Source organism: Adelges cooleyi, unplaced genomic scaffold (genome assembly GCF_023614345.1).
Source record: "Adelges cooleyi isolate 19-005CV unplaced genomic scaffold, UGA_ACOO_1.1 ACOO_flye_CR_arks_rails_tigmint_CR_PRNA_8, whole genome shotgun sequence".
NCBI classification, from domain to species: Eukaryota; Metazoa; Arthropoda; class Insecta; order Hemiptera; family Adelgidae; genus Adelges; species Adelges cooleyi.
In genome coordinates, this window is record NW_026096513.1 from 3,963,198 (window position 1) to 3,974,621 (window position 11,424).

Consider the following 11,424-nt stretch of genomic DNA (forward strand, 5'->3'; position numbering starts at 1 on the left):
CGTGTTTACGGAGACTTTAACGGTGGAATTGTACAAACGAAATTACTTACAGTTTGTCCTCAACCGCGCTTTACATTCCGCACTTATTGCGCTCATCGCTAAAATTTAACTTTTTCATTTTTTTACAAAACATTATACCTGTGTATGTTATTTGAATTTCACAGGCATATACATAACTATAGGTATTTTTGGTTGGAAAGCATGTGCACTACATACCTACTTCTACATAAAATTCATAATTTGCTTTCATAAATCTTAAAGAGAAATAAGAATAATGGGGAATCGAGACATTTTGGGGTTAGGTTAGACGGATTACATTGATAAAACGAAAAGAGTTAGCATACAATAATTTTATAGCAATATCATAAGTCGCATTTTTCAACTTTTAGGAAAATATTTGTAAATTATTTGCTACTAAAATTCTAAAAGTGTTTTGTTATTTCTAAAAATATAGATTTTATGACACAAGCAATTTGAAAAAAACAGATTTTTAGTCAATATATATATATATATATATGTCGAGGAGGACCAAATAACCAAAATTGACAAAATGTGTTTTATCAAATTTTGTCATCCAATCACAGAATTTATACATCGTATAAATTAAGTACTAATAAAATATGATAGCTAAATATTATTTTTATATTATCCACGTGTTTTTCCAAAAAAAAAAAAATTATTGCTACATAACCAATTGGAGGAAAGATGTAATACCATCGTGTGAATTTTATACATTGACATTTATGGATTTTATCCACAAAAAGGCCCCCTCCTAGTTAGTCCTATGACTTTAGCTTCGGCCGCAAGGTATTAGTAGTTAATTGGTGTGCAAGCAAAAAAAAATGTATTTAATATTATCCCTTTAAATGTCCGTTTAAAATTATAAACGTTTTTGGGGTGTAATACCTGAAAATGATTAGTACCTATAACATAAAGGAACTCCCTTTTATAGTGTTTTATTCCTCGTATAGTTCTGTACACTTTTTACAAATATTTCCAACCTTTTCATTTGGTGTATTTCACGCATTGTAAACGGCCAGTGGGCGTGCGTTTGTTGCATTTTTGTGGGAACCCTCGCAGCGGGACAACAGAGTCGTTTAAAATTGTGCACTCGAAACATGGATAAAGCAGACAGACCCCTTGCTGACCGCACCCTATTCATTTTAAAAATAACGAAATTTAATTATATTTAATGTAATCGTGTATAAATTGGATGCCTATAATAATTTTTTAAACAAAAAAAAAATATGATATTTCAAATTAAAACTGTCGAAATAAAATTTGTTGGGAACCCACGTTTTCTTACTTATCGACAGAATCCGTACCGAAAGATGAATAGGCATATTTTTCAAAAACAGAGGGCAACTGATTTCGGGTTAGAAACCAGTTGGCTCATCAGTACAAAATCACTTGTATGGTTTCCCATATGCTTTTAGCCGATAACGATATTATCCGTCTGGACATTTTTAAATTAAATTAGCAATTTGAATATATTATTATAAATATAAATGCCACGAATAAAATCGGGAATAACTACAAGGCAGCCAAATATATAAACTGGTTTATTGCGGGGTCAATTAAAAATATTTTTTCATCAAAGCAACAAAGCATAACCGTGTATTGATAGCATCGCATTTACACTAAAAAAACATATAAGCAAATTATATGTGTCCCACGATAAAAATCCTTGTTCGACAATAATTAATAATTTTTAGGTACACGTGTAGATTTCTAGTGCCGTACACTTCAACATTCAGGATTAATTGATTAATATATCAGTACCTAATTGCCAGTTGCTCGTTTTCCTGGCTTTACCGAGAAAATCTACATATTATTAACTATGTATGTCCCTATTTTAACTATATGTTTTTTCGTACATATATTACATGATTACATGATTCATCAACAACCATCCATTTACGTTCTGCTTTTCATTAACTTCCTTTTCATGTATCTAGAAGGAAAACCATTATATATTATTGTTCATTAATTTTTCTCCAATTTGTGTAACCACCACTTAAGATTAAAAAAAAACTGATAATTTAATAAGTTCTTTCAGTTTTTACAAAAATTTAACTCTAACCCGATTCTGTACTTTCAAATTAAAAAAAAAATATTAATGATGCGTCATAGACAAATAGTTATAGATTCGTTTAAACAAAAGTGTAGCAAGAATTCTAATCTAATATTATATCCTTAAGGACATCTGTCTAAAATAGTCTGCTGACCGTGTGAATCCACGATGGACAATGTTTAGCCGCAAGGCAGGCGAGATCAATCCAAACGCTGGTTCAATACACATAACGCGTTTTAATTATTAAAGCTGTTTATTTGTAGCAACTAGCATTGTGCAGCTTGGAATTCGATGGGCGATCTCTTGTTGTTACATACAAGAGTAGAAAACTGTTGTTTGGCACCCGTAGTGCAATCGGTTTTTAATTAAAAATTTGATATTATAACACCCGTTCGGCCGTTTCAGATTGTGTTACACAAACGCTCACACAATATTATTCCATTATTATTATTATTATTATTAATGTTATCAACGTAGCCGTCTTCTTTTTCTTCTTCTTCATCATCATCGTCAACAACAACAACAACAACAATGAATAAATGTAACAATAACGTGAGAATGACTAGCAGCGTCGTCGTCCACACATCATTGTTGTTGTTGGTTAGAAGGCACTCAAAACCGTCGCGGTCGCACATACCAATCCATGAACGCGCGCTTCTAAAACCCCCGGGCTCGTATAGCCGTCTAAGATTTTGAGGAAAATTTCCTGTTGTGCTCTCTAAAAAAATAAGTCTGGAAAAATCAATTAAAACCACCAATCTTAATAAAAATAGTTTAATAAGCAGCTAATAATACAAAACTTACTCTCAATACTAATCATTGAATTACTAATTATTTTCAGTATGCATCGGTACTAATGGTCGGCTGTCCGTCCCTTCAAACCGGGATCACCATTACCGAAACCTCAAAGACCGATATACGAACTGCACGTATGTGGACGGAAACTTGGAGTTGACTTGGCTGCAGGACGAACACTTAGACCTCAGCTTTCTGCAGCACATCCGCGAAGTCACTGGTTACGTGTTGATCACCCATGTAGACGTTAGCAAGATCGTATTGCCACGCTTGCAGATCATTCGTGGTCGCACCCTGTTTAAACTGGCCGTCAAAGAAGAAGAGTTCTCTCTAATGGTCATGTTGTCTAAAATGAACAATCTCGAATTACCAGCTCTCAGAGGTAAGAGTCTAATGTCTTTTTCTTTTTAAACGTGCCTTCTTAAGATTATCATTGTTTAACACCCGTGTCCCGCTTAGATATTTTGGCCGGCAACGTGGGCATGATTGACAACTACAACCTGTGTCACATGCGTACTATCCAATGGGAGGAGATCATCACCGGCCACGGTGCCAAATCCATGTACATGTACAACTTTTCCAACTCCGAACGCGAATGTCCGCCCTGCGACAAATCGTGTACAGGTGGTTGTTGGGGAGAAGGACCACACAACTGTCAAAAGTTCTCGAAGATGTACTGTAGTCCTCAGTGTTTCGGGGGTCGATGTTTCGGGACCAAGCCCAGGGAATGCTGTCATTTGTTTTGCGCGGGCGGTTGTACGGGACCAAAGCAGAGCGATTGCCTCGTAAGTACAAACTCCTCGCGGTCGATCAATGTTGTACAGTATGAATAATGGTATCCCGAATTCAAATTTTTTAAGGCATGTCGGAATTTTTACGACGACGGTGTTTGCACCCAAGAGTGTCCACCCATGCAGCGTTACAATTCCATCACGTACTCGTGGGAAACCAATCCGAATGGAAAGTACGCATATGGAGCGACCTGCGTGAAAAACTGCCCGGAACACTTGCTCAAGGACAACGGAGCGTGTGTGCGCAGTTGCCCGCCTAAGAAAAAGGTAACCTATTAATTTTTATTGATTATTGACACGTACGGCATTTTACGATTTTATGTATATATGTATAATTATTTATTTGCAGGCTGTAAACGGCGAGTGTGTTTTGTGCGACGGCCCTTGCCCAAAAACTTGCGAAGGCGTGACCACGATACACGACAGCAACATCGATAGCTTTAAAGACTGCACTGTGATAGATGGTTCGCTGACCATACTAGATCAGTCGTTTAAAGGGTTTCAACAGGTTTTCGCCAATTTCAGTTTCGGTCAACGCATCAAAGCCATGCATCCCGATCGATTAGAATTATTCAGCACGTTGAAAGAAGTCACGGGCTATATTAACATACAAGGATCACACGAAGACTTTAAAAATTTATCATATTTCAGGTAAGTTATTGAATATTTAATACACCTAATGGCCAGATTTGGTGTGTTAATACAATTGGTTTTGTTCAATAGAAATTTGGAAGTGATCGGCGGCCGTACAGTCACTGAATACTTTGCGTCTTTGTATATTGTAAAGACTTCACTAACTTCCCTGGGTTTACGGTCGTTAAAGAAAATCCATTCCGGAAGCGTTGCAATATTGGAAAACAAAAAACTGTGTTACGCTCAGACAATTGACTGGGAATCCATAAAAAAATCGTCGGAGCACCCTAAACTCTTGCAAAACAACAAAAACGAATCACTATGCGGTAAGTTTTTGGCCGTATTATCACAGCTTCGTCGTCCTAACAAACAGTCGAATACATATTTTGCATTTTTTTCTTTATAGTTGACGAAAACGAAGTGTGTGATCCAGAGTGTTCAGATCAGGGCTGTTGGGGTCCTGGACCGCACCAGTGTTTGTCTTGCCGAAACTTCCAATACGACAACCAGTGTTTGCCGAGTTGCAGTTACGTACCTGGGTAAGTACATTTTGATTTGAACTCTATACCATTTTTGTTTTACTAAACATTTTTTTTCATGTTTCGTATATAGAATTTACGAGGCTGGCGACAAGACTTGTGCGGCTTGCCATCCGGAATGTGATGGTGGTTGCCACGGACCCGGTCCGGAACACTGTACGAAATGCCGAAACTATCGTGATGGCATGCACTGCGTGTCTCAGTGTCCGGCCACCAAGTACAGCGCCAGTCCGTCCAAGCCCAGCTCGTGTTTGCCGTGTCACGTTAACTGCGTTGGAGGCTGCAGCGGTCCTGACAACACGATCGGTCCCAACGGGTGTCGGTCATGTCACAAAGCCGTGCTTAACGCTGATGCGTCGGTGGTAAGTGTAGAATACGTTTATACAGGCAATTTAATAGCCGTTTAACAGCGAAAAAAATTACTAATTGACGACGTGCAAATATTTATGTTCGATCATTCGCTATAACTCGAGTAAAGAGCAACAGCAAAGGGGGGGAGAGATGTAAAAACACAGGTCTTTTGTAAGTCGTGTATCTGGTTACGATTTCCGTGCCGCATACTACCGTCGTGACCGTTAAGTATTGGATGTTTTTAATGAGTTCGCCATAGTTATCGGTTTTCAACGAAGACCCCCGTTTTGTAAAATCTATAAAGTTAACATACTATCTCGGATAATTATTATTAGGTATCGTCATTATTTGTCTTGGTTCCCGATTGATTAATCCTGATGGCCAATATTTTATTGTTATTACTATTGAATCAACCGTGGTGTAACGTTCATGTTGGATGCATTACAGGAGAGGTGTTTGCATAAGAACGAGACTTGTCCGAACGGCTACTATTACGAATGGGTTGGCCCGGTGGAACAAGGAGGTGCCGCTCTCCGCGCCTTGGCCGGCAAAGCTGTGTGCCGGAAATGTCATCCGCGGTGTTTGCGGTGCACGGGCTTCGGTTTCCACGACCAAGTGTGCCAACGGTGTGCGGGTTACAAAAGTGGCGACCACTGCTTGGACGAGTGCCCCATCGAGTATTACGCCACCACAACCACCCTGCCCACCGGAGAACAGGCACGCGAATGCGTGGCGTGCAACATCATGTGCAGAGGGTGTTACGGGCCATTGGCTTCTCAGTGCCACGCTTGCCGGCATTTCAAAATATTCGAGGTGAGTACTGTGGCTATTAAATTATAATATATAGTGTTGTATACACTATACAGGTGTTTTTTCCGTTCTACACTCGCTTTTGTACGTGCACAATGATGTACTAAACGTTTGTTGCTTTTCAGCCAAACGGCAACCCGTCAGACAATCGAACGGCGTTTAATTGTTCTGGTCAAATCTGCCCGACTTTCGCACCCTACAAGGTGTTCACCAAAGACGACCAAGATCCCTACTGTTCCGCCGACGACGTTAGAATGGCTTCCCCACTGTAAGTATACTAATCCCCTCGCCCATCATGTGATGTGCCTGTGTTTGTTTTTCGCGACGTGTAGTTTATTGAACGTTTATTTATTTTTACAGCCGCGATTCCGAACAAATACCATTGATATTGTTGACTATCGTGTTGTTCGCCGTTTTTGTAATGCTTCTGTTGATGATCCTCGTGTGTCACTGGAGGAAACGGGCCCGGGCCAAGGAGACCGCCGTCAAAATGACCATGGTACTGACCGGCATGGAAGACAATGAACCTCTGCGACCTTCCAATGTTAAGCCGAATACGGCCAAGCTAAGGATTGTCAAGGAAGTGGACTTGAGAATCGGCGCCGAACTCGGAAACGGAGCTTTCGGTGTTGTATACAAGGTGAATTTTATGCCGTTTTTTTAATATTCATTAATTATTATTTGTAAAACAGACCGATAACGTATTGTGTTTTTTATCCACAGGGCGTCTGGGTGGTCGAAGGAGAAAATATTAAAATACCTGTTGCCATCAAAAAGTTACACAAGAAAGACGATATGTGTGCCTATGAAAACACCAGCAAAGAGTTTCTGGACGAAGCCTACATCATGGCCAGCGTTGAGCACGACAATTTGGTGAAACTGCTAGCCGTTTGTATGACGTCCGAAATGATGTTAGTCACGCAACTCATGCCACTCGGTTGCCTGCTTAAATATGTTCGCAACAACAGGGACAAAATCGGATCGAAAACGTTCCTAAAGTGGTGCACTCAAATAGCCAAAGGTAAAAATGAGTAAAACAATAATTGTCGAATCTATATTAACTAATGCCATAATAATGTTTTTTAGGTATGGCGTATTTAGAAGAAAAAAGACTGGTGCACAGGGATCTGGCCGCTCGTAACGTGCTCGTGCAAAACACCAACTGTGTGAAGATTACCGATTTTGGTTTGGCCAAACTACTGGACGTCGATCAGCTAGAATATACGGCCGATGGCGGTAAGATGCCGGTCAAGTGGTTGGCGCCCGAGTGCCTCAAGTACAGGGTGTTCACGCACAAAAGTGACGTTTGGGCGTTCGGTAAGTGTATCAAATTGATTGTAAATACCAAAATAACCGTATCAATAACGACGCGTTTTCTCGCCTTAGGTATAACTGTCTGGGAGTTGTTGACCTACGGAAAACAGCCATACGAAAATGTAGACAAGAAAGACGTACTTGGCCTGTTGGAAAAGGGCGAACGGTTACCGCAGCCGAACATTTGCACCATTGACGTGTACATGGTGATGGTCAAGTGCTGGCTGATCGAAAAGGACAGCCGGCCCAGTTTTGAAGAGTTGGCCGACGAGTTCGCCAAAATGGCCATCGATCCCGGTCGGTACTTGGTCATACCAGGCGATCGGTACTTGAGGTTACCTTCATACTCGTCTCAAGACGAAACTGAAATACTATCAAATTTGGCTACGGAAGGCGCGGACATGAGCATCATGGAAGCGGACGAGTACATGAATCCGGAAATGAGCCATGGAATGCCTGGCCCTTCCAGACTTGGTTCATGCAGCACGGCGGGAGTGGACATGCTTGGGCCCATGCACATCAGGCACAACTGGGATCGCGAACTCCGAAAATTCAGCGACATACATAGATTAGGTAATGTTGCCGGAAATGACATTTAAAAAATTGTATTTATTTAATGACGTCAAATCAAATTTACTGCGTATAAAATATTCTTCTAAGTATGCTCTTTATTAATAATATTATATACTCTTTGACAGATTGTGATACTTCCGATGATCTCAGTAACGGAAGCAAAGCGCAGGTGGGCACGCTGAAGCTGGACTTGCCGCTGGACGAAGACGACTACCTGATGCCGTCGCCGGCCAACGACGATATCGACCACAAGCGCCGGCATGCCCCTGCCAACTATATCGATTTAATCGGTCACCAACACCCAGAAGGTATATTTTCGGCCAGCTGTATTCCTTTGAACTACGAAACTGGGATATTAACATGGTATTTTTTTTATTTGTAGCTGAATACGCCAATGGTTTGCCTAGGCCGTCGGGTTTAACCAAAAATTTCCATCCAGACTTCATACCCGCTCAGGTCAGCAGTGTTGACAACCCCGAATACCACTTGACGGGAGGCGACACAAACGACACTATTGTTACGTCCACTGTCCCATCGGTTGTTACGGGAGCACCCAACAATAATGGTACTACCATCATGGTTGAACCTCAGTCGCCGGCACCCAATGGTGGCCGTAGTCCTGAAGACGAATCGGATCATGAGTACTATAACGACTTTGACCGATTACAACGAGAGCTACAGCCGCTTAGGCGCAACGAAACAACTGTATGACCTCCGAGAATGGGTTCTTGACTTAATAAGTTTAATATTATTTTTATTTATTTTATTCCTGTTGACTCATTTTAAGAATATTCTAAACAAAAATGGTAAATAGCTCTCCGTAGATGAGTTTCTTTGACGCGGGGACAATATTATATATTATAAATTTGTTTTGTTTATATTTTTGTGTCAAAATATTTTATTTATTTGTATATTTATATATTATTATTTAGGTATAACTACTGCTGTGCCATTATTTTCTATGAACCGACTGTACAATTTTTATATATTTATATTTAATATATTTTTATATATATATATTTAAAATCGAACTGTAAAGGGAATATTTGATTTAAGTTCTTCTTTTATTGTTAATAAATTTGGGACTGTGGGTTGTTGCTCGGACAGAACATTAAAAAGCGCGAAGATATTGTGTTGTGGTTTTCCGTGTAAAATGTATGTACTTAAAGACTTAATCAAAAATAATTTTTATCTCAAATATATCATACGATAAATGCCTTAAACAAACACTAGGCGGACATACAAAAATATAAATTTTTACAAAAGGCTGTGATATTTGTTAGTTTACTGTAAATAACTATTTTTTTTTTTTTAACTTATAAATAATATATGATGTATACACATAACTCATAAGTATGTAGACGTATTCATTATTTGTGAATTCTTTATCTGTATTTTATAAAATTTAACTACTGCAATACTTATATGTTTGACAAACTATTCGATCCATGTCGTGTAATTTCTAACTTCAGTTTTTATTTTATTCATTTATATTAAATTTAAATAATAAATTATAGAATTATATACTTTTTGGGTTATATTTAACTCTTGTACTTATATACAATCTTAACAGATTTTGTTAACTTGTTATGTTTAGATCTCTTATTTTTTCACTACACTGTAATTGTATTTTATTATTATTATTATTATTAGTAATAGTAGTAGTTTTAGTTAAAATAAACTTGCCATCAGTTTTATTCTTAGTCACCACGTGTTGCATACCAAAACATTAACACGAAAACCTCCCTAAGCAAATGTCATTAATGTTTTTTTTCTTTTTTGATGTACACTTTTTTTTAATTTATAAGTGCCATTATCTCTTATATGTTATCGTTATAAAAAATTAAACTATACAATCATGAAAATAACAGTTGATTTTGATCTAACGTCTAATAATATAGGTGTGATTGTGATTTTTTTTTTTAACTATGTGTAGTGTACATTGTTATAAATATTGTAATATTATTTTGCAAGTCTGTATAGTGTCAATATAATTGATTGAATTACTTATTTGGATTTTAATTTTTTTACAACTATTCTCGAATTCACCATTTAAATAACAAGTATGTCTGAACAAAACTTAACAACAAATAACTTTAAAACAAAACATTTTTGTTTAAGTTTGGAGACAACTTTTCAGGCATCTTTGCAGTGATCCACTCAATATCAGATATCTACTAGGATTAATTAGTAATTGATCTTTTTTGTTCTGTAGTGGTTCTATACAATTTAATCGCAATTTTCGTATCAAATTTTTAATGTTACATAGAAACGTAAATATTTTATTAACTTCTTAAATTAGGAAAACTGATCAATAACTAGTTTTGAGTCATTACTTTAATAATGTTATTAGACTATTAGAGTTTAAAAGTCACAACAGGATAACATTTGCGATGAAAGCTCGTATTTGCACTGCCCGTTCCCAGTTAATTAGATCAAATTAAATGATATTTTTTTCTCTCTCCAAGAAATAAAAAAATTTAGTTAGTATGGGTTTTTTATCAAAAGTTAAACTATTTGGATATTTTTTCGCTTTCATTAAAAAATGTTAATATTTAAAATGAAAAAAAAAACAAATTACATTATTGCAAGTGTATTTGTTATGGAATTAAAATAAGTAGATACAATTAATAGATAGGAAGAGAGAAAATATAATTCTGAATAAAAAAATGTTGGCCAGATTTTTTTTGTTTTTACTTAAAATCTACTTTTAACGACGTATTTGGCCGATTCAGAAATAATTTTTCATTTAAAATTTAATAATATTTACAGTTAAAAATATTTGTTATTTTAGTATTATGTAAATTGTATGCTGCGTCATGCGTGTATAGAAGGTGTACATGTATTGTCAAATGAGAAAAAATAATAAAAATGTATATAGTATAACAACAAGAAAAAAAGTAGGAAATATAGCTGAAAACTTTTGAAAACCTAAGCCAAAAAATTATATTTTAAAATTGGGAAAGGATTAGTTGAACCTCCTCCTGGGGAGTCGATAACAGTATCTATGCCAAAATTATATAAAAATATATACCAAAATGGTCATAAAAATGTATACAAATTTGAGTAATAAATACTATCAAAAACAATGTTATTATCTCGGTATTTGTATTGGGGGGAGCAGAGAAACGTTTTTCCCGCCCCTCCCATGATTTTCTCGTTTTTCCTTATAAACCAAAGTCATACAATTTCTGAATATTGTCATACAAATTGCATACTAAATATTGGTCTGAAAATAACGTAAACACAAGCTGAACTAAGATAAGATAAGTCATAAGAGTTTAAAAGTTAGGAAGGACAAGGGAGTGCGTGCAGATAAAAATAATATTCCACTACACCCTTCCTCCTGCCTTAAACTATAAACTTCAATAACTTCAAATTTGTATGATACAGGAGCCAAAAATTAATAAAAGTAACCAAGTACGTAATGGTTTTTTTTAATTAAGTTAAATTAAACGCGTATAAAATACACAGATAAAATATCTCTAATTGACCCATTTATGTTTATTAACTAATTAAATTTATTATTGACAGGCGCTCAAGT

General features: G+C 36.8%; 1 protein-coding gene across 2 annotated transcripts in view; it reads left to right on the forward strand.

Annotated features, from left to right (window-relative positions):
- Positions 1-9,888, forward strand: part of LOC126845924 (epidermal growth factor receptor) — a 75,552-nt gene extending 65,664 nt beyond the window's left edge. For both annotated transcript variants that reach the window (XM_050584964.1, XM_050584963.1), the window contains 15 exons: positions 2,916-3,251; positions 3,329-3,654; positions 3,730-3,927; positions 4,010-4,311; positions 4,384-4,619; positions 4,700-4,832; positions 4,906-5,194; positions 5,631-5,996; positions 6,119-6,261; positions 6,354-6,633; positions 6,717-7,014; positions 7,080-7,310; positions 7,380-7,880; positions 8,006-8,188; positions 8,263-9,888. In XM_050584964.1, the coding sequence (XP_050440921.1) occupies positions 2,916-3,251; positions 3,329-3,654; positions 3,730-3,927; positions 4,010-4,311; positions 4,384-4,619; positions 4,700-4,832; positions 4,906-5,194; positions 5,631-5,996; positions 6,119-6,261; positions 6,354-6,633; positions 6,717-7,014; positions 7,080-7,310; positions 7,380-7,880; positions 8,006-8,188; positions 8,263-8,591 (4,151 nt within the window). In that variant the 3' untranslated portion in view covers positions 8,592-9,888. The remainder of the gene's footprint in view (positions 1-2,915; positions 3,252-3,328; positions 3,655-3,729; positions 3,928-4,009; positions 4,312-4,383; positions 4,620-4,699; positions 4,833-4,905; positions 5,195-5,630; positions 5,997-6,118; positions 6,262-6,353; positions 6,634-6,716; positions 7,015-7,079; positions 7,311-7,379; positions 7,881-8,005; positions 8,189-8,262) is intronic.
- Positions 9,889-11,424: the final 1,536 nt, after the last annotated feature.